A 26,249-nucleotide genomic window follows, 5' to 3' on the forward strand; every position below is an offset into this window, starting at 1 on the left:
AAATACTCTGAAATACTTAAGTAGATTCCTATATACGCTTTGAAATTCGATCTAGTGTACACCATAGGATCTTCTGACATTTTAAAAACTGATTGTCTCCCCCCCACCTTCCACCTTCATGGCATTTTCTCGCAGGTACACATGGGACAGGGAATCTTCCTGCAGACTAGGAGTAATAGTATTAGTTGAGGCTGGATACCACTGGCATGCAAATGATAACCAGCTTTCCTTCTTTTTTGTTTTAAAATTCCGATGAGACATTATGCAGGTATTGGATCAGTCTTTAGATGGGCTGAAGAAAGGACCAATATACCGAAAATGAATCTTGTTAAGATAGAAGTGCTCTGAATTGGTACCTTGAAAATCCAGGAATTGGTTGTGTCTCTAATATGTTTACACTCATACAGATGCATAGCCTTGGTGTTTGACATTATGACAGCAGTGAAGAAAGTGACTTACAACCAAGTGCTCTAGCTTACAACCATCACAGCACTCAGGTTATCAACATTCAGGTGCTTAGCAACTGGCATGTATTTACAACAGTTGTAGAGTCCTGGAGTCACATTATCACCATTTGCTATCTTCCCAGGAATTCCCAACAAAGTCAATGGAGGAAGTCAAATTGACTTAATGGCCCAGTGAGTCACTTAACAACTGCAGCAAAAAAGACTGTAAATTCATGTGCAATTCACTTAATGACTGCATCATTTAGTGACAGAAGTTCCAGCCCCAACTGTGGTCATGAGTTGAGGACTATCTGTAGAGGCCACCATTATTGAAAAGCTATCTCTATGTAGGCCATGGACTCACTTATATCTCTAAAATGGCTCTCTTAAATCCCAGCAACAAGAATTGGAGTAACATACTACAATTTAAATCTGCAGTTACACCTTTCTTCCAGGAATAAACAAAGTTTAACTGCTAGGACTAACTGGGTCTAAAATCCTTTCAAAAAGGATAATTTTATCCAGGACTTTAACGAACAAGCTCTCATATGGCCTTTTATGGAGGGAATGCAAAAGAACATTTGACACACAGCAGGAATGCATGGCACAGCTCTTAAGAATTTGGATTATTCTACACACCTCTGAGGTCCTTGTGTCATTGTCCCTCTAAAAGCAGTGAAAATAAAGTACAAACCTCAACATCTTATCCCTGATTAGGACAAATTTATTGCCACTGCATTATAGAATTAGAAATCTTTTCATCTTGGACTTCTTTGTTTCTTTCCAAACGTAGAGGGGAAAAAACCCACCAATTTAGAATCCTTGACTTTTCAACATAGAAACCATTTTTGTGCCAATTGTGCAAACAGCATGCCTCTTAGAAAGTTGAACCACTCTTGTTTTGTAATAACCGACAGCCAATTTTTCTTCACTGCAAAATGTTTTAGGATTTCAAGTTCTGCCTTCTAGACAATGTATCTTGGACACAAAGACTGCAGCACAGGCAGAAAGGAAGGAAGGAGGATGTGGATTTATTGGCCAGCTTGGCTGAGCAAAATTCACTTTAGACAAAGCTGGAATAATGATGCAGATATAGATAGGCCTGGACTTGCATCACAGTTGGGATCAGAATGTCCATTATTAAGAAAGGCAGTTGTTAAATGAATGGTGCCCAATTTTACGACCTTTTTTTTTTTTTTTTTTTGCAATGGTTGTTACATGAATGACTGTAGTTTTTATTTTATTTTATTTTTATTTTTATTAGATTTATATGCCGCCCTTCTCTGGATACTCAGGGCGGCTTACAATGCGTTAAGCAATAAATGAAGTTAAAGTAGTTAAATGACTCACACAGTTGCAAAGCAAATCCAGCTTCCCGCTTTGACTCTGCTTGTCCGAAAGCCAGCTGGGAAAGTTGCAAATGGTGATCACAGGACCCTGGGTGCTGAAACCATGGTAAATATAGGTAGTCCTCCATTTACAACAGTTCATTTGGTGACTGTCCAAAGTTACAACAGCACTGAAAAAAATGACTTGTGACAATTTTCACACTTAACAACTGTTGTAGCATCCCCATGGTCAGATGATCAAAAATTCAGATGCTTGGCAACTGGTTCATATTTATGACGGTTGTAGTGTCATGTGATCAGCTTTTGCGACCTTCTGACAAGCAAAGTCAATGGGAAAGCCAGATTCATTTAACAACCGTGTTACTAACCTAACAACTGCAATGATTCACTTAACAACTGTGGCAAGAAAAGTCGCGAAATGGGGCAAACTCACTTAACAAATGCTTCACTTAGCGGCATAAATTTTGGGCTCTATTGTGGTTGTAATGCGAGTTGTAACCTGGACATGAGAATTGTCAAGTGCCCAAATTTTCATCATGTGATTCTGGGGATGCTGTGCTGGATGTTAAGTGCAAGGACCAGTTGTAAGTCATTTTTTTTCACGGCCATTGTAACTTGGAGCAGTTCTAAATGAATGGTTCTAAGTCTAGGATTCCCTGTATAAATGGGACAATTAAAGGAGCAACTCTGCATCCTTGCTTAATGACTTTTAAGATAAGTATTGAAGCTGGCATCTCTTAAAGTGAAGCACCTAACCTGGATGTAAATGTTTATGGCCAGTGTCATAATTAATCATAATTAATAACAGTTATCAATAATTGTGTCCCAATTTGGCACATAGACTCTCTTGGGATATCAAGGTGAAGGATATCAAATTGCCTCTGAGAAGATACAAATGCATCAAATATTTATTTCCACCATTGGTACTTCTGTGAGGTGTTAACTGCTTTTGAAAACAAGGCATTAACATAAGCTGTTACAAGACCACCAAGTGAAAACCTAAGGCCAAGTAAAGCAGGCATACCCAACCCACAGGCCATGGTCATAGGTGGCCATGGACAGCTAGTAATGTGGCTGCACAAGATCATAAACTTTTAACATTATTATACGATTGATACACCTTAGCTATATTATATATTTTATATGCAGCCCAAGGTATTTCCTCTTCATTCAATGTGGCCCAGGGAAGCCAAAAGGTTGGACACCCATGAACTAAAGCACACATGATATAAACAGACAGAATAATGTTCTGGCTACAGATTCTTTCCGGTCACACCTACTACTCCATAAATGCTTTCAGAAGAAAGTTTCTTCTTTATATTTAAGTCCTGATCTTCAGGGGGTTAAAAGATAAGCCATTAAAACTGTTTGACCAAAGTCTGCTGTATTTTGAAGTCATATATTTTCTGCTGCTAAATCTTCCCCCTCCTTCCCTCTACCATCCTTTTCTTCCAATTGATCTAATTAAAACCCCCAATAAACTTTATGGACTCTAATATTTCCAGCTGAATGACTGAAACCAAGAGGGTGGGCCTCCAGGCAGCAAGGAAACAATGATAAGCAGCAGGTTAGCCACTAATTTCTCAACCAGGCTAGATTGAGGGAGGGTGATGTTTTGCTATCCCAGAAAGTGTTCAGGAGAGAATAGGATAAATCAAGTTTAATAACGCCGGTCCTAATTGCTCCCCCAATGCTCAACTCTAATTACTTGGAGAAACTCTCTTGACTGTCACCTGATATTAAGTTGTTGGAAGCCGCATGTGGAACAGTGAGATAATCAATAAACATTTAGAGGGGAGAAGAATGAAGATCCCCGTTAAGCAGTGGGAACTGGCAGCACCCAAAGCCCTTCTGCTCATGAGAAAGCCTATGGGAGAATCACTGAGATTGCAAAGCAATAAATCCAAAGCGCCGGTTTTTTTGGGCCTTGAGGCAGGAGTGCTTTTGAGAGGGGGGGGAAAAAAGGTTAACACGGTCACCCTAATTACAGCCCACTCTCACATGCTTCGTATCGAAGGGAAGACAAGCCAATTAGGTAGAAAAGAAGATAAGAGAAGTTTTATTTGTATACTAATTAAACCCCTGATGAAATTAAAGGAAAAACATACAGCTCTGTAATTGTGTCTGAGAAAGGTCACTTCAGGTTCACTTATCAGAAAAGCACAGCCTTGAGATATTTCACTTAATCCACCATATAGCCGTTTATTTTGCTCCCTGGGCCTTAATATTTACAAAAAGAAGAAAATTTCAAAGCTTGATAACACATTTATCTGGAAACGGGGCCAGAGACTAGTTCAAACTGTTCAAAAGTTTGAAGCTGAATAAGGAGCAGAGTGTGACTGAAAAAACAAAACAAAAATAAAACAAAGCCCCATTCTGGATTGCTCGCTTATAACAGAGCTGAAATGGGGAGTATTTTCTTGGACAGGGCAAAAAACTTTTAAAACTCATTTGAATTATGTGAGGCCAATTATTCTACCGTTAAATACAGCTGATATTTCAACCATCAGGATTGCCATGCCTATTTGTGATAGGGTTAGTTACAAATCCTTACTTTCTCCCCAAACTCCAGTGCATGAAAAATTTTTAAAACAACATGGTTGAAAGCAAAATACAAGGAATGGTAGCAACCCAAGCACTTTGATGGCACTATGCTTACATTTATACACCTAATTAAAAGTTAAGCAGGGTTGGACTCGGTTTGCAGTTAAAAAAAGATCATTAGGAAATGCCAGTGCTGTGGGCCAAACTGGGAAATAATAATAATGAGAATGTCCCACACAAAGCCAATGGCAAAATCTGTACTGCTACCACGGAAACTTCGTGGATTAGTCCATGAATTCTCCAGAGTGGAAACTGACTTAAAGGACTCCTTACCTTAACACTTATCACCACACGTTGATCAATAATTTTCTACACAAAAAAAAAAAAAAAAAAGCAGCTGGAACAAAGCACGTATGTCTACCCTTGAGTACAGCAATGGAAAAATCCACTCAGTCACATGTCCTGCTATTCCTTTTGAAAAGTGCTATGCAGAATTGCTGTACTTTGGAGGACTTAATGATACACAAAATGAGATTGGGTCAGGTATCTAAGTTTTACTCAGACATGAACCAGGTACTTTTGAGGGCAGCTAGCAGGTACCATTAAAGGTCGGGAAATAGGGGTTTTTTCCCCAGCCAGTAGAAGGGGGGTCACAATTCCCATAGGTCCCAGAGAAAAAGTGTCTCTACTCCCTGAGAGACTTAATCCACATTGAAAGCCTTTTGGAAAATAATGAGGAATATACAGCAATTGACCTAACTTTGATGGAGAAAGAATGCTCTATAAGGTGGGCAAAATGTATATGTATATGCAGATATAAACAAGATATGAGAAAGATGCTAAATTATATGGTTTTTACATGGAAAAGACTGAGCTGGATAAGATACTCACAGGAACAGATGATAATTTAATAAAAAAAAATTATAATTTCTTACTTAGCATTAGAATTAGAGGAGGAGCAAGTAAAAGAAATAATGATAGCTTGGGGAAGAAACATTGGATATTCAATTGATTTGGAAAAATGGCAACAATTATGGGAAAGGAACTATAAATTAACGATGTCCATTGCATATAAGGAGAATCAATATAAAATGTTTTATAGATGGCATATACCACCTGAGAAATTAGCAAAAAGGTTTAAAGAAAAATCAGCCCAATGTTGGAAGTGTCATCAAACACCAGGATCATATTATCATATGTGGTGGACATGTCCGGAAGCTAAAAACTATTGGAGTAGAATTAAGACTTGGTTGGAGGAAATGATACAGAAACGTATCAAATTTAAACCAGAGCTTTTCCTATTGGGTATCCTACCTGAAAAAACTAGCAAGGAAAATGTTTATCTGATAATACATGTAATAACAGCCGCAAGGATTGTCTATGCACAAAATTGGAAAGTAGAGAAAATACCTCTGGAAGAAGAGGTAATAAAAAAATTTTTAGATTGTGCAGAAATGAATAGATTAACCCTGATGATTAAGGATAAAGAAGACTCAGAATATTTTAAAATATGGAATTACTTTTATTATTGGCTGGAGAAGAGATACAAATGATTAATTATATAAGTATGTATAAATATGTGATGAGTAGAATATTATGAATTGATACAATGGACTAGATAAGGATCAAGATAGAAGAAATAACAACTACATAGAAGAAGAAAGAACTTTGGAAGATAACACTGAAATGTCGCAGGGAAGAGATAACTGATGTATTAAATGTTTGTTTGTCTAAAAAAAATAAAAAACTTTTTCAAAAAAAAAAAGGTGGGCAAAATGGCAGAGAAGGCCTGCCCCCTCAGGTCCATCAAATAGTTCCCTGACAGACAAGACCTGCAGCATTTCTCTAAATGTTAAACTTCCTAGGGAGTTCCAGGAAACTTGGCATTCAGACAAATCAGCCATCAATACATAGAAATAAACCATATCGGCACACCATTCAAACAAGATAATAAAAAAGCTAAAAAGGAAACAAAAAGATATAGAACCTAGAATAAAAGCATTGGAAGGGACCTTGGAGATGTTCTAGTCCAACTCACTACTCAAGCAGGAGACCTTATACCATTTCAGACAAATGGTTGTCCAGTCTCTTTTTGAAAGCCTCCAATGATAGAGCCCTCACAACTTCTGAAGACAAGCTATTCTATTAGTTGATTGCTCTCACTGTTAGGAATTTTCTCCTTAGTTTTAAGTTGTTTCTCTCTTTGGTTAGTTCCCATCCATTGTTTCTTCTCTTGTCTTTTGGTGCTTTGGAAAATAGCTTGACCCCTCGTCTTTGTAGGAGCCCCTCAAATATTGGAACATTGAACATATCCTCTCCAGCAGCTCATACCCAAATAACACCAGGAAAACAACCAAAAATAATTCTCTAATTATGGAGCGACCAAGGAAAAAAGCCCATAGCCCCACTAAAACTGGCAGGGCAAGCTGCCAGGAAGCAAATCCCATTTTCACTCATAGTGATGGTGTTGAGTAATGAATTCTCTGCAAGCAAAAAGCCAAGCTCAGAGAGCAACACCACTATCTGAACGGCCATTATGATTTCATAGGAGTTTTTAAAACACTTCTTTATAAACACAAGCTTCACACATAAGGAAAGGAGGGGAAAAGGTGCTTAAGATTAATAAAGACATTAACAAAATAGTTACGTGATACATTAACACAGTTTAAAAGAACAACAAGATCTGTTAAGCATAAAGGACTTGAATATCAGAAGCCAAAGAAAAGTCCTGGGTATTGATATTAAAGCTACTAGAAAAAAATAGAGTTTAAACCATTAAAAAAAACCTTCTGTGCAATTTTATAAGTCTATTGATTCCCCCTATGCCTCTCAAGCTAATATAGCTGCTTTGTACAAATTCAGCACACTAACAAAAATCTCTCAGGAAACTGGATTTAACAAGAAATCCTTCAGAAGGAAATTTTTATTCCTTCTGAATAAAAATTTAAAGATCCATAAACATTTTCAGATATCTCAGATAAATTATATGGAAGTACACTTTGGCACTTTATTTGTTAAACCATTTTATCCCATCCACTGGCTCCTGAAATATCTATATCAACAGACCTTTTTCCTTTCACTCTATATTTCAAGGTCATGGACAGAAGTGTTTATTAGTATAATTACCAAAATGAAGCAATTCCATTAAGCCTTCAATGACAGATTTTTTTAAAAAAAAATTGTTATGGAAAAGAAAAAAGGTGTAGAAGATACTTTTAAATTAAGAAAAGCATGGAAGGCCCTCAAAGCGCATTTTCATTTGTTAGGGAATATTCATACACCAGTGTATGCGCTTTCTTTTAATATCCTATGATAGATTGTATTCGAAATCTTCATCCCAAACAATGCAAAACTTAGGTAAAGGTTTCCCCTGTCCAGTCATGTCCAACTCTAGAAGGTGATGCTCATCTCAGTTTCTTAGCTGAGGGAGCCAGGGTTGTCCTAAGACACTTCCATGGGCATGTAACCAGCGTGACTATATGCCAAGGCACATGGAGCACTGTTACCTTCCCACTGAAGTGGTACTTATTTATCTACTTACAGTTGCATGCTTTTGAACTGCTGGGTTTGAAGAGCTGGGGCAAGAACAGAAACTCACCCCATCGTGCAGTGCTCAGGTCTCGAATCTGGGCTGTCAGCTTTCCAGTTGACAAGCTCAGCATCTTTAACCACTGAGCCATCGTTCAGCAATCTTATCTCATCTCAAACTTAGGATGCTGCAACATACAATGCACAACTTCATCAAGCTCAGTTCTCTAATGAAAGTTCTCCAGGAATTCCACCATGGTCTTCTGAACATGACATAGCCAAAGGAAGAAAGCAAACCTCTGGAGAGTCAACACAGAGGAAACTTCAGAGAATGTATCTTTCTCCCGTCTCTTCCATATGTTTTGGGAGATAAAGAGATGATTACACATACATTTAACTATCTACGATATCATCAAGAGAGTTGAAGAATTGAAATGGAAATGGGCTGGTCACATAGCAAGACGAACTGAAGGCAGGTGGACCAAGGCAATCATAGAATGAATCCCACTTGATAAAAAGCATCCACGAAAGAGACCTAGAACAAGATGGATCAATGACACCATCAAGTATTGCAAGCCCAATTGGCAAAAGAAAGCTCAGGATCATATAGGTTGGAAACATGCGGAAGAAGCCTTCATCTTGCAGTGGATAGATAATGGCTAAAATGATGATGATGATGATGATGATGATGATGATGATGATGATATCTACCAAAGACACTGTCATACTACACAAGAATGGCTATTTTTTTATGCAGAACAAATTGAATAGGAATCTGTGTTACTCACAAAAGGGCAAGTAGAAATTTCTGTTTAATACCAATTTTTATCAATTATTTAGGTGCCGAGCATACCCATTCTGCAAAACTTTTAAACAACTAAATCCTTTAACTAATTAATGAATTATGAAATTTAGTCTCCAAACAATTCAGAAGGGATCTCTCGTCCTCTCTCTGGCTTGCTTTAACATGATACATTTGATTAACAGTCTACTATTAACTTGTTCACTAATGAATAATCAGTTACATTATGTTCTTTAATGAACAACAGCTTTTAATTTAATAGATAGTGTTTAGAATTGCTCTTTCTTGCCAAAGTGACAACACAGTTACTGGCAATCATCAAGGCTCCTTCGAGCAATCTAAATCTAGCCTATTATCTAGAGGCGAAAGAAAAAGTATTCCTTTGTATTGCTAAACAAAACTCCCAAATTTATTTTCTGAGTTTACAATGAACAATTTCACTTGCATCTGAGACTTTCATCAACTGTTTTTAAAAGGATGAGACAAAGAAAATCACAAACGAACACTAACAATTTAGAGAGCCACACCTCACATATGTTGATTACACTTGGCAGTAGGATTGAGAATTCTTAAAATCAGACAGCTTTCCTAGCAAATACATTTGGCATGTACAAAGTCCAGTATTATGTTATGGTATTGCTAAACTCCTAGTGCTTGAAAGTATTTCAATCAATGGGTGGAGAAGGGAAAAGCAATATGATATAGTCTAGTCAGGCGTTAGTTTGAGATTATGCCAAATCTATAGATGCTGATGTTTCAGTTTAGGATAGGCTTAGTACCAATTTGGTACCAACCATTCTTAGTTCCTGCATATGAAGATAATAGATAAAACCTGCGGTGACATATTCTTCTATCCCTGTTCATTAAGGATCCCATAATTATGGGGTAATCACTCAGAATACTTCTCAATACAATCTTGCAAACTTACTATCGTGTTTCCCTGAAAATAAGACCCTGTCTTAAATTTTTTTGAACTCTGAAATAAGTGCTCGGCCTTATTGCCATGCGCTCAAAAGCCCGATTGGGCTTATTATCAGGGGATGTCTTATTTTGGGGGAAACAGGATATGATGCATTAATTATCAACTGGTCTTACAGTCAGGAGCATGGAAGTTGCTAAACTTCAGCTCACAGCTCTTCTTATCATTGGCCATATTGGCTGAGTGTAAACATCTATTAGAATGTCTTTGAGAGACAGGAGGAGGAGACTGCAGACTAGGCAAGAGTCAGATATGAGGCAATTTAGTTCACAGAAGCAACGGGGACATTGCAAATACCTCAGAAAGGACCTTCCCTAATTTATTGGAAGTAAAGGTGAGGGCAAAGAGAGGTAGTTTCAGACTTGCAAGATTCTGTTAATGTATCCTTATAATCAGTGGTGGGTTTCACTTACCTTTGCTACCAGTTCACTCGCGCATGCGCAGAGCATATTTGATGACGTCAAGGCGGGTCAGCAGAGCCTCCCGCCGCCGCTACTACCGGTTTGCCCGAACCGGGGCAACCCATAGCAACCCACCACTGCTTATAATAAAAGTAATGTTAGTATTCATAATTTGTGTTTCTTGCTTGGATTACCCCAAAGGGCTGACACTGAGGATGGTGGGAGTTGCAATTTAATATTGCCTGCTCACTCCTCTTCTAGATTGTAATGGAGCAGGTGATCCTGTAGATTAGGGGTGTCAAACTGGCAGCCCGCAGGCCGGATGTGTCACGTGCAAACCATGCCCACCCCAGCTCCGCGAAGGGGGAAAACGTCATGATACGTCATGTGATGGCAACGTGACGGTGCAAGTTTGACAGCCCCATGCTGTAGATTATAATGTAAAGTACAAGTTCTAATTGTGATGGGCAGAAACCATTTTTCCAACCTGGCAGTCTCCGGAAGCATCCAGACAATACAACTGCTTATAATACTGACTGGGTATTCTGGGAGAGACAAATGGACTCCACCTGGAAAGCGATTCAGGGTTTGTTTGTTTTCAACCCAAGTGGGGTAAGGCTCATATGTCACCTATGCCAAGCTTTCCCCACCCCCAAGGCACCCTGCACTTCTTACCTTACCGCACGCACTGTCTATCCGCTCTGGGGCTAAAAATTCTTTCAACTCCCTCTCATTCTTGGCTGAAAAAGCTCCCTGCTGAAGGATTTCAGCTCCGTGCCTGCTTGCACAGAGCTGAAATCCTTCAGCAGGGAGCTCTTTCACCTAGCCCTCAGAAACAAAAGGGACCTGCCAAAGAATTTCAGCTCTGTGCAAGCAGGTACAAAGGATTTCAGCTTTGTGCAGGCAGGCATAAAGGATTTCAGCTCCATGCAAGCAGGCACAGAGATCCTTTAGCAGGGAGCTCTTTCGATCACCCCCAAGAAACAAGGAGTTATTTCAGCAGGCGGCAGCAGCTTGCAACTTTCCATGGAGGCAACTTTTTGTGATAGTCAGAAGTGCTTTACATGCACTTAATTCAAACTATCATTAAGTGAACAATGGTAAATTGAGGACTATTTACCGTATCAAAGATTGTTTCAACTCTCTTTTGTGGAATTCTTTGTCCCCAAATATCCACCAAGTTGACTTAAAGTGAAGACACTGTCATTTCAGGATACTTTTCATTGGGTAACTTGTCAGTTCGCTTATCATGATTTAGTCTGGCTAGGCCACTCCTGACTTTGAATGTTGCTATTTGCTGTTTGATTTGTAATAGTGATGTATGCATCTGCTATTTTTATGACTATGTGCCTTGAGTGTCTGCATGGATGATATATGCTTAAGATCAATATATAAAACTTACCAAAAATTCTCTCATGAAATATTTTCAGCCATACATTTTAGAGAAGATGAAGGACCACATGTTTTTTTAAAAAAAACAGCAAAAAACCTTAGGTGTTTCTAGTATTTGTGGACATAGAAAATGTTTCAAACAGTATGTTTTATTGTTTGAAATTACCAGATAGTTTTATTGTACAAAACAGTATATATTCTTGCTGTTGTAAGCATAAATTTTTGTTGCAAAATGAGAAAGCTAGGCTACTATCTTTCCTTGCCTTAGATTATAAGAAATAATCTAAGAACTATGCTTAGCTCCGACTGACCTTGAAATATAATTGGCAAGCATGCCTGTCTCTATGGGATATACCATTGGGCAGATAAAAAAATATGGGATTATAATTAAAACCGATAAAGCTGCAAAATTAATCAACTGAGTTTTTAAACCTACTGGATGAAAATAACAAAATTATGTATATTGTCTATTTAGTAATACATGTTATTTATCTTACAAACAAAAGTATATAGTATATAATTATCAACTTTATTCTTTGATGCCTTTATAATCATTAATATTAAAGGTTCTTAAAAACTACAGGTTTTCAAACTCGATGAATAAATAAACTAAATAAACAAGTTTTATTTTTTCCTATAAACACTATTTTATGAATCAGTACATTTTATACATCAGTTGGGGTATGTGCTTCTATAATTAGTTGTCATCTTTGTGAAGAAGCTTAATATTCAGTTTGTTTTTCTAGAAAAAACTGGATAAAGTTTAAATGTTATTCCTAATTATTCTTTATTTATTTACATTCTGCTTTACATAGAAAAATACTATACAGCTAGTCTTCGACTTATGACTACAATTGAGCCAAAAATATCTGTTGCTAAATGAGACATTTGTTAAGTGAGTTTTGCCCCATTTTACGAGCTTTCTTGCCACAGTTGTTAAGCGAATCACTGCAGATGTTAAGTTAGTAAGACAGCCGTTAAGTGAATCGGGCTTCCCCATTGATTTTGCTTGTCAGAAGGTCACAAAAAGTGATCTCATATCTCTGAGATCTGAATCACTTTCCAAGCATCTGAATTTTGATCATGTGACCATGGGGATACTTCAATGGTTGTAAGTGTGAAAGACGGTCATAAGTCACTTTTTTTCAGTGACGTTGTAACTTTGAATAGTCACTAAACAAACCGTTGTAAGTGGAGGACTGCCTGTAATCCAGTAGTTCTTAACCTGTGGTCCGTGGACCCTTGCTGCAATATGGTCACAGGGCATCCACAAAGGCTTGAAGAAATATTATGATTTAAATCTTGAGTTAAGTTTTGGTGGTCCCTGGTCATGGTTCGTGGCCACAAAAGGTATTTAAAGGAGGTCGGTCCATGGTGAACAAACGCTTGCGAACCATCTGCTATAATCTTTGTTGTGTTATTCACTGAACCTGGTTATACTGAGATTTTTTTAAAAAACAACAACATCTGTTTATATTCTTGAACTCTAATTTTACTATCCAATTCTTGAAAACACTAATTTTAATATCCAAGTACGATTAATCTCCTCTGGTGATCTGCCCAGGTGCATCAACATTTGACATCCTGTTGAAACTTGGAAGGGTAATCAGGATAAAGTAACAGAAGGGGGAAAGTCTCAAATTATTAAGAGATTAACTTCATTAGCTGTATCTAATTAGCTTAACTTTAATTAAAATTTAATTTAATCAACTGTTTTCCCTCACCCTCACCCTTATTTCGATAAACGGCATTTCATTTTTCGCAGGGCCTCGTCTACTTCTTGATTCTGTCTCACTGTCTACTTTAACAGGGTGGCCATTCAAAGATAATTTGGAGAGGAGGGGGGGAGGTGTTCCCACTTTTGTCAGGAAACTAGTTTGCCATTCTGTAGACATCGATTTTATTTCCAAGCAGAAGTCTTGCAAAAAGATGCTGGCAATCCTGGAATGAAAGTACAGGTAGCCCTCGAGTTACACAACTTCACTTAGTGACCGTCTGAAGTTGCATCAGCACTGAAAAAAGTGACTTATGAGCACTTTTCACATTTATGACTGTTGCAACGATCACGTGATTTTCACATTTATGACCCCGTGGTCACATGATTTGCATTTGGATGCTTGACAACCGGTTCATGTTTATGACGGTTGCAGTGTCCCGGGGGTCATGTGATCCCCTTTTGTGATCTCCTGCTCACAAGCAAAGTCAGGGGGGAAGCTGGATTCACTTAACAACAGGCTTACTAATTTAACAGCTGCAGTGATTCACTTAACAAATTTGGCAAGAAAGGTGTGTAAAATGGGGGGGGGGAGGGGGGAAGGAATGCACTTAACAAATTTCTCACTTAGCCACAGAAATTTTGGACTCAATTCTGGCCATAAGTCAAGGACTACCTGTATCTTGCAATATTGAGCTGTTTGAGCAATACAAGTAGCCATATTTCCTTCCCACCCACCCCACTTTTTCCTTCTTGATAAGAGAAAAAGAGCTGCAGCAATAAAGCCACCATAGGCCCCCACCTCTAAAGGAAAACCCGTTACGTCTTCTTTTTCAGGAAGTAGTAAGTAGAACAGCAGAGTTATATAGGAATACGTGCTGATTACATAGCTCGCCCAGTTCCCCAGAGGGAAACATGCATATGTAATAAATACTGCAAATTTGTAGAGCAACTGGCCAATTAACTGCCTCCTTGGCCTTCTGCAGAACAAACAAAGAAAAATAACCATGGCCCAGGGATCAGGAGCTGACCACAAGAATATGAGCTCTCTCCTCTCTGGTTATGAACAACTTCCCCTCTGTCCAGACTAATTCTTTGAAAGATGTCAGGCGGATGAAATAAATTACTACATGCATTTTAAATTCAATAGGCCGGGGCCAGAGGGAATGGACAGGACCTCTGTCCTTTTGCTTTCTCAACAACAAACCCAGACTCAGTTTTTATACTTTATTTAATTTTACGACAAAGGTTGCCCTCCACTCTCCTCTCAACATGGACTGTTTTTCTCTTTCTATCCAAGTGGGTTTTCTACTTCAGCTCTCTGTTTAGCTCTGAGTGGCTGCACTTTACATTGCTTCTGTGGTCCTAAAAACCTAAACATTGCTTTCAGGTGAACATCGGGTTTTTATTCTTATTTTGTTTATTTTTTTTTACTTTTGAAGAAATACCATCCTACCTTTACGGCATCGCTGAGAGTTTGGTTTTTGTCTGCCTCTTCCGAAGAATGCAATTCCAGTTTAAATTGCAAGTCCTGGAGCTGCTGCGCCTGTTCCTTCAAAAGCATTTGGGCCTGCTGCTCCCGGAGTAATGCATTATTTAGTTCTTCACATGCACTTTCAAACCTCTCGTGGGTGATCAATTTCTGATAAAGGAAATAAATTGTGTTCTGTCATGAAGCAGCAGCATTGTTTATACACTTGATTTTCAGTATCCCACTTGCCAATATGCAACATTCTAATGTAAAAGTTTTAAAACGCTCAATATATTTGCCCTAGAGGCTCTCCTCTCCAAGCCAGGGCCATTAGACAATGTTAATGCCAGGTGATTTTTATTTGTAAGATTTCTCAAAAAGCTGAAGCAGAAGCAGGCATCAAGAAAGCTTTTCTTTCAAATTATCCCAAGAAAGATGTTTTGTGTGTGTGTGTGTGTGTGTGTGTGTGTGTGTGTGTGTGTGTGTGTATACATATATTTATTATTATTATTATTATTATTATTATTATTATTATTATTATTATTATTTTATTCATTAAACATGAAACTCAGTCAACTGAACATTTAAAAATGTATCACAAATATCATTGACTGGCTCTGATGGTTGATACGGGTTGCTGCCAGCATCCTAGGTATCGACCAAGTTATCTTCTTAAAGTATGTTGTTCCGAATAGCACAGTTTTTTTGCAGTTCCACTGGTATTGTTGTTGTTGTTATCATCTCTTTTATTCATTAAACATGAAACTCAGTCAACTGGACATTTAAAATGTATCACAAATACCACTGACTGGTGCTAATGGTTGATACAGCTTGCTGCCAGCATCCTAGGTATCAACCAAGTATCTTCTTAAAATATACGATGAAATATACTATCATCATCATCATCATCATCATCATCATCATCATCTTATCATTATTATAATCATCATCATCATTATTATCATTATTACTACCGTGTTTCCCCAAAAATAAGACTCTGTCTTATATTTTTTTGAACCCTGAAATAAGTGCTTGGTCTTATTGCCATGCGCTCAAAAGCCCGATTGGGCTTATTATCAGGGGATGTCTTATTTTAGGGGAAACGGTATTATTCTACAAAAGGAGTTAATTTGAACAGAATTTCCATATTGCTCCATGTGTTTAATTAGAATCAACCAGGCTTCATCTAATGTCTTATTTGGCACTGCCTAAAATGTTTTGGACAAACTGGCTATCAACCTATAGAACCCTAGTCCTTATTTATCCATTCTTGTCAAATTTACATGTTGCAAGACAAAATGAAATAAATAACAGTTTAAATTTTGTCTCTCTACCTAATACAGGTAGTCCTCGACTTGTGACCACAATTGAGGCCAAAAGTTTGGTTGTTAAGTGAGACATTTGTTAAGGGAGTTTTGCCCCATTTTACAACCTTTCTTGCGCAACTGTTAAGCGAATCACTGCAGTTGATAAGTTAGTAACACGGCTGATAAGTGAATTTGGCTTTTTTTTTTTTAATTTGATTTATATGTCGCCCTTCTCCGGAGACTCAGGGCAGCTTACAATGCGTTAAGCAATAAGCAATAGCCTTCATACTTTTGTATATTTATACAAAGTCAGCTTATTGCCCCCACAAACTGGGTCCTCAATTTACCTACCTTAGAAAGGATGGAAGGCTGAGTTGACCTTGAGCCTGGGGAGAATTGAACTCGCAGTAATTGCAGGCAGCTGGATGTTAAATGCTGCCTTAGGAGGCATTAGCCTCCTATGCCACTCAGGCTCCTGATTTTGATTTTGCTTGTCAAAAATTTGCAAAAGGTGATCACATGACCTTGGGACATTGCAACAGTTTTAAGTATGAATCATTTGCCAAGCATCTGAATTTTGATCACATGAACATGGGGATGCTACAAAGGTTGTAAGCGTGAAAAATGGTCGTAAGTTACTTTTTTCAGTGTAGTTGTAACTTTGAACGGTCACTAAATGAACTGTTTTAAGTCGAGAACTACCTGCTAGACATCAGGACTACAGCTAGACATCAAACTACAGTTTTACTGGGGCTCTAAGATTATTTTATAAAATGGAACTTTCCTATCTCCATCTTCTGCTGGGAGAGGTGTTTACATTTGTACCAACTGCAGATAAAAAGGAACGGACAAATCCCAAGCAAACCACATTAGCGTCAGCCTTTCAAGACAGTCTACATCAAGGAACAGAGAAGCAGGGATTACGGGAGTGCTACCTTATTTGCTTCCTTTATTAATATAATCAGGAAAACCTGCCCCTTTTTAAGGACCATCACTGCCCCTTTTTAAAATCAATAGGTAGGGATGTTCCAAGGCTATTCCATATATACTCTATCCCTTTTTAGTATTGTCAAAGTTAATTCTTCCTTTCCCAGGAATTCAGACTATTTCTAGAAGACATGTGGCCTTTAACAGAGGTCCTGGACTCAAGCAATGTTGACATGTAAAGGAAAAGCCTTCAGAAATCCAAGCTACTGTATGTGACAACAGGCGGGTCTTCGCGAATGGTGATCGCCTCCAGTCACATGAAGCAGTAGCAAATACTGCCCATCTGCAAATAAACTGCCTTCTGTACAGCTGCCAGGTAATAATCCCTGTTAGATCACCTGTTCAATCTAATGTAGACCTGGCAGAAATGCAGATCTTTTGCAGCATGTACAAAAGGCTTGCTTTGTTCGACAGTTTTGCCAACCATTAGCAAAATGCAGCGTGCGACACAAGTAGAATGTATATAAAAACAGTAAGAGTGATGTTGTCCATACACCATTTGAGTTTTCAAATTCCAGTTCTCCCACAGCGCAAACAGCCTAATTTAACAGACCAAGAATTCTGCTTTTCTGAATAGATTATTGACTCAATCTACCTTATTCTGCAACGTAACGGACTAATTGTACCAGGAGTGTCTTTGGCCTTTTCTTTTAATAGAGCTGACTCCCAGCTGAGAATTTATAAGACATAGAGAGGGGTTTTGTGCATGTGTTAGGGGAAGCAAGAATGAAGAATCCCACCTAAGAATGTAAAGGTTCTTCAATGGATATTTAAAGGATGCTAAACAGAATCCCCTCCTTTAAAGCTGATTATTCCCTCCCTCCTCCTAATCAAATAGACTTACAGATTGCTTAAACACATATAATTGCTCTTGCAAACTATGAGCTTTGTCAGCCTCTTTCTTCATCTCATTCAAATTCCGTTTGAATTCCGTGAGCTCCAAGCGCAATGACCGCCGTTCTACTTCTGCTGTGTGCAGCCTTTGTGTAAATTCAAATATCTGCTTCTGCAAGGACGCTATGGTTTTCTGGTATTAAGAAAAAAACAGGAACATATGTTAGCTAGAAAATAAACAAATTAAGACGAAGCTCTCCTTTTCTAAATTCACCCATAAGTGTAAAGTATTCTCAAAGCTATATATATATATATATATATATATATATATATATATATATATATATATATATATATATATATATACACACACACACACACACACACACATATATATATTCATATACATATACATATACATATACATATACATATACATATACATATACATATACATATACATATACATATATATATTTTGTGTGTGTGTGTGTGTGTGTGTGTGTGTGTGTGTGTGTGTGTATTACACATACAAACACACACACACAGAGAAGGTATTTTCTGAAAATGAAAATAAGCATGAAGAGTAGTTATTGTATTTTGGGGGGGAAATGTCTTTGGTAACAGCATGCATCCCGAATATGCAGTGGGTAATCACAGGGTTTTTGAAATTAAAATCATCCATTACTTTACAGGGGTATTTTAAAAGAACCCTGCACATTGCCTTGAGCAGCAAATGACAGAAAGGATGCTAAAAGGTTTTGGGAAAGAATTACTGAAATAATATCAAATTGAGGGAAAGCCTGAAAAATATTGCCTCTTTTCCTGCACCTCCTCAATTTTCCCTTTAGAGCAGTCTGATGAGTAAACTAAGAAAGGATTAACATCTCGAAATCCTACACAATGGGAAAGCTTCCAAAATGTAACTGATCATACCAACCATAGCAGGGGTCCTGTCAGTTATGCCAGCTTCGAGGGTCTGTGCGTTTATTTTATGGAGCCCACGAGCCAGTCTCTGAACCAAGGAGTCTTTCTCTACATAAGTCATACTCCGGCTGCTGTCCACTGGAGCAACTTCCATCACGACGCAAAGTTTCTCCATAAGTTTTGAAAATGAATTTTTGGCTGCATTGGTGAGCAAGTGTCCCGAAAGCCAGGATTTCATATCTTTGAAAGAAAAAGAACCAGTCTGTAAATACAGTTGGTTTGTATCTGTGGATATATAAAAAAAAAGGGTTGGAAATATCTGATGGAAGTAATAATTGACGACAAATTCCTGCATAGGGTAGAGTCTTCTTAAAGTTCCCATTCTAAGCAATTGCACTAAAAGCTGATTAAGAGCTACTCAAAAATTTCTACTGAAAAAAGAAAGCATCATTGTTTACCCTATAGCTGACTTCACAAAACCTCTTTTAGCGAAGAGGTTTCAAGCAATTCAGTCTACAATCAAAACCATGCAGAATATTTTTCATGAAACTTCGTTTGATTTTTAGAAAAGGCCTAATGTAACTTTCTAAATAAACCTCTTAAAAGGTGTGATGCAAATATTCTTGGAATAGGAGATTCGCTATATCATCTTGACCAGTAAGCAATCTGCAACAAGATAATGCTGTTGGTGAGAAAGATTTTTTTTTGGTCCAGCTTCACAGATAGAAGATAACAGGCATTGGTTCAAGAGAAACAATGGATTGGTTGAAACAACTGTATGCTCTTACCCAACCCTGCGGCATTTTTGTTCTTTCATTAATCCAACGGTAACAATATATGACACCTAAGACTTCCCAGAGAAGCAGACTCAAAGCTGCTTATCACCATCAATGAATTTACTAATTCAAAACAGAAAATAAGCTAACTGCTACAAATATAACTGTTTCTTTTTCGTGTTTCTTATAGCTTGGATGTCTAAATCATGTGCTGCTTAAAACTACTGAGGCTTGTACCTTAATGCCATACTATTTATATTCTAAGACAAGAGAATATAATTTACCTTATTCCAAGGCAATTAAAATTTTACAACTACAATTACTTATTTCCCCATAGGATTCTGGTAATCAGCCTTCTCATATAATGGGTTTAAGCCTCCAGCACACCCAACATGTTCTGCTTACTGGTAGATTCGTCAGGTCTGTAATTAATAATTGTGTTTAATGTTGATAAATAAAATTGTCAGTGCTCCTTCTACTAATTGGTATTCTAGATAATGGTTAATAGGTTTATTTATGCCTTAATAAAAGTCTTGTAATTTAGTTTCCCCTCTGCAAGTCAGGTCTTAATCTGTCATTACTTGTCTTGTGATATTATCAGGGTAAGATGACAACCATGGCAGAGCTTATATTCATTCAGGAGAATACCAGATCTCTTGTTGCTTTAGAGAATTAAAATATTTGTTCTAAAGTTTAAAATAGAAAGCCTCTCAAGGCATATTTTCAGAGCAAGCCAGCTTCCTGCGGGCATATACTCTCATATATACACACACTGCTAAGAATGAAAATGAAGGGATTTCCATTTTCGAGGTAAAATGAAATACAAATAAGACTTCCAGAAAATTCTTTCCATCTGTTACCAGATGGAAACAGATCTGGTAACATCTGAATAAAGTAGGTGCTGCTAAATCAATTTATTTTCTATGAAATAATAAGCGCAGCATTCTTTTCTTTTTTTTAATCCTAGTATGTATAAAACTTGTTTATATATACCAATTACATGTCACCTTGGCAGAGACCCAAAGTTTTCTTGCTGGCTTTCTCAGAGGGATGGATGGATTCATCTATTCATTTATTTGTTGGAGAAATCTTCTTTGATTTATGGACCATTCATCTTTCATTATGAATTGGTTTTAAAAAGTCATATTGTTTTCAGAAATGGTGGCCTAGGTGACAAGGTTCTTTTCTGAGTGCATAAGCTTACTTTTTTCAGACTACTCTGGAAACTTCTAGAATTCTGAAAAATATGCTCCAAACACATCTGGAAAGCACCAACTGCTGGAATCTGACCTTAAATACCAACTAGACATGTCAAAACAGTTATGTAAAATTCTTAGCTTCTCTAGCCATTGTATGGAATCAGAGACTGGGAAATGGATTGAATTAAATAATAAAATGTGATAATGTTTTAAATATTTTTTTCATCTTCTTTTGGCAAGAGTTTTAAATAAAATTGTAATCTGGTCAAACACTAGAATCACACAGATTGAAATATCATAGTACCTTATCATTCCATTTAAAATTAGGTTCAGACTGTGATAAACACAATTTTCAGGTTAGTGTCAGAACAATGTTGTATTGAAGGCTCGCTTGACGGATTTGGAGGGTTAAAAAGACGGGAAAAAAGAAAACTTATCTAGGACAGAAAAGCATATACTATCTAAAAGCAAAGCATCACCTCTAGTTAATTTTTAATGAATAATGGTTTTGACTAAAACAAAGAAATGTATGAGTTAGAATCATTCATGGTTTTGAGAGGTGAAATGAGAATAGAACACAATTCCAGAAGGTACTGTATTCTGGTGTATCTATAACCAGAGGGAAAAGAATATATACACTTTAAGTACCTGGCCACAAATATCTAGGAATTACAGTAAAAGCACTAAATAATTTATGTTATGATGAGTGTGTGAGAAATGTCTTATACAAACAGTTACAGTACAAAGAGCAACAAACAAATGAAGCAAGTGAAGCAAAACCCAATGAAAAGTGACAAATATTACTCGGGTGACGGGAGAATGGCATGCATTTTTCTTCTTCACAAAGGAGAAGGAGGAGGAGGAGGAGGAGAAAATTCCTTCCTGATATTTACATGCCAAAAAAGATCGTGGACCTTTGAAATTTCAAACTGCAAATGTTCACAATCGCTCTGTCAAATCAACGTAATGTTGGCTTCCCTGTAAACTTGAGTCTAGTGTTAAAAAATAGCCCTCGTGTAAGAATAAATTTCGTGGCCTGCTTCCAAAAAGCTACTTTACGTGCACTCTAGAGGTTGCGCGACGTGCCCAGTGGAATTGTATGTTTATATGTGTCTTTGAACAGCAGACCTCAACATCCTATCTAGCTAGTTTGAAACCACTCTCAGTTTCCAAAAGCTGTGGTCAAACAAAGTTGGCTGAGGTTTCAAAGCAAGACTCAAGTACCCTTTGCCGCATGAAACTACTTGCAGCGTTCTTCAAATCATGAGTTGTTGTACGTTTTAACTTAAGATAAAGCTCCTTGCCTCGTTGAAGATGGTTTTGAAGATGTGCCATCTGGAGCCCTCAGTGGAATTCATCTTTGCTTGACCAACTATGTTTGAACAAACTGCAATCCCCTCTACCCCCAAGCTGATTAAGAAATGCACTCTGACCAAACAGAGCTGGTGCAAAGTGTAAATATTTTTCACCTTGCACAGGCATGGCAAGACACAACATTTCTTAAGCGGTAAGATCATAGTCACCTAAAACATGGCTTCAAGGGGAGAAATGAAAAAAACAGGCCCATGTGGGCAGAAAGAGTTCTACACAGAATAATATATGTGAATATTGGTCAGCAGCCTCTGAGCCACAACACCCAGTCTGCAGGCATCAGTCTTCGGCACAAACAAGACATTCTGGAGATGTTGCTAGATGTTCAACATTTATAGTATGCCATGGCCTTTATTGCTGGAATTTTTAACTGGTGTATGCGGTACAGGTAGTCCTCAATTTACAATCACAATTGAGTCCAATGCAGTGGTGGGTTCCTCCCGGTTCGGCCCAGTTCCGCTGAGCCGGTAGCGGTGACGATATGACATCACCGAACCGGTTCTCTCCCCCCCCGCCCCCCTCACCCCCCCTACCCACCCCCCGCATTATTCTTATCTTTTATTTGGCCCTACCCCCAATCTATTGCTGCCTCCTGAGTCCCAGCTGATGGCTAGAGGGAAAAAAACTGTTTAAACTCTTGCCACAGGACGTCAAAGGGCTGCCCTACAGCTGATCAGTGTTAAAAGAAAACAAATGAGTAGACCGGTGCCTGCAAAAATACATGAGTAGATCAGTGCCTGCAGAAATGCATGAGTAGATCAGCGCCTGCAAAAATACATGAGTAGATCAGTGTCTGCAAAAATAAATGGGTAGACTAGTGCCTGCAAAAATACATGAGTAGATCAGTGCCTGCAAAAATACATGAGTAGATCAGTGCCTGCAAAAATACATGAGTAGATCAGTGCCTGCAAAAATACATGAGTAGATCAGTGCCTGCAGAAATACATGAGTAGATCACTGCCTGCAAAAATAAATGGGTAGATCGGTACAGCTTTGCAAGCAGTTAAAAGCCTGGTAGATCAGTACCTCTGCTAAATCCTAAATAATTGTCACATGACCATCAAGCCACACCCACAAAATAAGCCATGCCCACAAAATAAGCCACACCCACAGAAGTAGTAAAAAAAAATTAGAATCCACCCTTGGCCCAATGTTTATGTTGCTAAGTGAGAAATTTGTTAAGTGAGTTTTACCCCATTTTACGATTTTTCTTGCCACATTTGTTAAGCGAAACATTGCAGCTGTTAAGTTAGTAACATAGTTGTTAAGTGAATCTGGCTTTCCCAATAGCTTTGCTTGCCAGAAGGTTACAAAAGGGGATCACATGACCCCAGGACATTGCAACTGTGGTAAGTATGAGTCAGTTGTCTGGCATCCGAATGTAAATCACGTCACCATGGGGATGAGGCAACGGTTGTTAAGTATGAAAAATGGTCACGAGTCACTTTTTTCAGTGCCTTTGTAACTCTGAACTGTCACTAAACGAACTGTTGTATGTCAAGAATTACCTTAATTTTCATCTACTTTTTAATTCCCTGAAGTTTGGCTATATAAGACATTCATTTATGGAACATAAGCATAGAATGAATGTGTGGATGAGCACAAGATGTCATGTGTTCCATTGCTATATTTGCCTCTAAAAGTTGCCAATTGTAATGCACAGAAGTGTTCAGATGTTAACTGCCAGCAAAACATAGAACACTCTTGCACCGCTTATTCTCACCGCGTTTAGCACCACTACTATTACGTGCAAAATGGTTGAGAAGAGTCATGAACCAACGCTTTTTACCCAGCTCTTTTATTAAAGCCATCTGTATTTCTAAAGTAAGTCACATCTTCTCTTGCAGCTCCTTATTTTTCCATTTTTAAAAATGCATTTGAAAAGACAGTACTGACAATCACTTAAGTCAGTGCAGGAACTCTGTAAATGAACTCTGAAATAAGGGCTTAAGTCAAGGATCTTTTGACACTGTGGTAGTTATACTATACCTTGCCCACTGCACATCTGCATAGGCGGAGCCTAAAGTGAGTTTTGAAAGCCTCTCTGCTTTGCCTGCGCCAACAAAGCAGGGACTCTGTCAAAATGGACCCTCACATTGTGTAGGCAAGTCTGCAGCTGGCTTGCTTAGGCAGTGGGCTAAGCAGACTCCAAGCAAGTTTTGGCAGTGCTCTCATTCTTCCTGCGAGAGAGTGATTTTTTAAAAAAAATGTGTGTCTTTCTCTAAGTTGTCAAAACTGCTCAGGGAGTCCTAATTGACAGTTTGAGAACCCTTTAATTAAATTACAGTGGTCACAACTGAAAACATATCCTGGCCTAGTAAGAAAAAAGGAATCAAGTGATGAGTTGATTCACCAGACTCATCTTCTCTTTGTAGCGACTGATAGAATTCTGCATTGATTTGGACCATTCTGGTTCTTCCAAATACCCATAAGAACATCCAACTATAATTATGAGCCACAGTGGCGCAGTGGTTAGAGTGCAGTACTGCAGGCTATTCTGCTGCCTGCCGGCTGCCTGCAATTTAGCAGTTCAAATCTCACCAGGTTCAAGGTTGACTCAGCCTTCCATCCTTCTGAGGTGGGTAAAATGAGGACCCAAATTGTTGGGGGCAAGAGACTGACTCTGTAAACTGCTTAGAGAGGGCTGTAAAGCAGTGTGAAACGATATATAAGCCTTATTGCTATTATAGCCAGTTCGTTTATTTCTAGGTAATAATAGTCTATGCTATCAACAGTTTGCTCCCCTCCCTTTTTTTAAAAAGGAATTGATTTATCAAGGCCAAACCAATGAAGAAACTCAGACATTACCTGCCTTGCTAATTACTTCTTGTAGCTCAGCCATAGAACTAAGGACTGCAGTAAGAAGGTCACAACTGGTAAACCAACTGAATGCTTGAAGGCAGCGAATCTGCTCCTTTTGTTGTCCTGCATCACAAAAGAGAGGGGAAAAAATAAATTTGTTTCATTCTATAGCAACAGACATTATTAGTTATACAATTCATTATAGCTTGGTATGAAATCAGAACTGAACACATTTAATTTTGATTTTAATGTAATAAATTTGAATATACTTTAAAAGCTTCACATGAAATAAAATGAATGAAGAGGCAAGTTCATTTTTGATCAATGTACCCACAAGTTAATTTTAAGAGTGTCTGCCTCTGTAGGAAGGCTGTGTTTCAAAGCAGTTACAAAAGAGGAACAAGTTTTACTTGACAAGATTGAGATTGATTTGAAAGTGGATTTTAAAATGATAGGCTACAAGAATGAAATGGAAAAAGCTGCTACACTGGACATACAAAAGAAGCTAACTGATCTCTCAATAATTAAAAAGGATATATGAATATAACACCAAAGGAGTGACCTGGACATTTTTTTTTACATTAGATTAACAAAAGAGGTTTGTTAAAACACTGAAGAATTTTGTGGAAAAAAAAACTTGTCAAGTTCTAGGACATTATTTGAAGGGACTACAGATAAAGATTGTTAAAAGTAAAAGGAAGGAATATAAGGTTGGTTTATTTGATCAAAGTTAAAATATATGTTATGTCATTTCTGTAACTTTTTGTTTGTTGTTTGTTTAATTTGTTTTCTGCCCATCTCACCACAAGGATGTTTGATGACCAGGACTGAAACAACAAACCTTTAAGGTTTTGTGTTTTTTTTTTACAGATAAGAGATAACATGTAGGAAAAAGAAACAATTCGTTGTATTTTAAGAGAAGGTGATTTAAATTACAAAATTTGTTTCAACTTGTGATGAAGGGAAAAGTCATTTTGCTATATATATATTTTTTCTTTACTATATTTTTATTTTTTTCTATTTTTTCTTTTCTGCACTTTCTATTTTTTCTTTTATTATTTTTGGTTTCTATTAGTTCACCTTTTTAACTGTACTTGTAACTGTAGTACAACTGTACTTGTAATAGTAATTTTAATAAAATTAAAATTACTATTAAAAGATTTCCTTCTTTATAGCTTAATGTGACATTTGAACCCAAGTATCATAGTTGTTTCTTACTTAGCATGTGATCTCATCCAAATGCAATTTAATTCAGCTCGAGTTTACTATCAATTCGGTAATGAACATTCCAGTACATTTAGCACCAACGCTGGAGGTTTCAGTTGATTTAATTCACTTACTAAATTTAGTTTTGACATTTTAAACATAATTTCTCCCTTCAAATTGTGAAGCATCTGCTTCCACCACTACCACCCCATTG

The 26,249-nt window shown here is 37.7% G+C and overlaps 1 protein-coding gene across 1 annotated transcript in view; it reads right to left on the reverse strand.

Moving 5' to 3' along the window:
* The window catches only part of CCDC171 (coiled-coil domain containing 171), a 186,868-nt gene that overhangs the window by 66,376 nt on the left and 94,243 nt on the right, over positions 1–26,249 (reverse strand). The window contains exons 17-20 of the mRNA XM_070935543.1: positions 24,836–24,952; positions 18,695–18,966; positions 17,765–17,947; positions 14,612–14,797 (exon numbers count right to left, since the gene is read on the reverse strand). Coding sequence (XP_070791644.1) covers positions 14,612–14,797; positions 17,765–17,947; positions 18,695–18,966; positions 24,836–24,952 — 758 coding nt within the window. The remainder of the gene's footprint in view (positions 1–14,611; positions 14,798–17,764; positions 17,948–18,694; positions 18,967–24,835; positions 24,953–26,249) is intronic.

The sequence above is a fragment of the Pituophis catenifer genome, unplaced genomic scaffold (assembly GCF_029215685.1).
Source record: "Pituophis catenifer annectens isolate HBS135680 unplaced genomic scaffold, rPitCat1.0.hap2 SCAF_2, whole genome shotgun sequence".
Lineage (NCBI taxonomy): Eukaryota > Metazoa > Chordata > Lepidosauria > Squamata > Colubridae > Pituophis > Pituophis catenifer.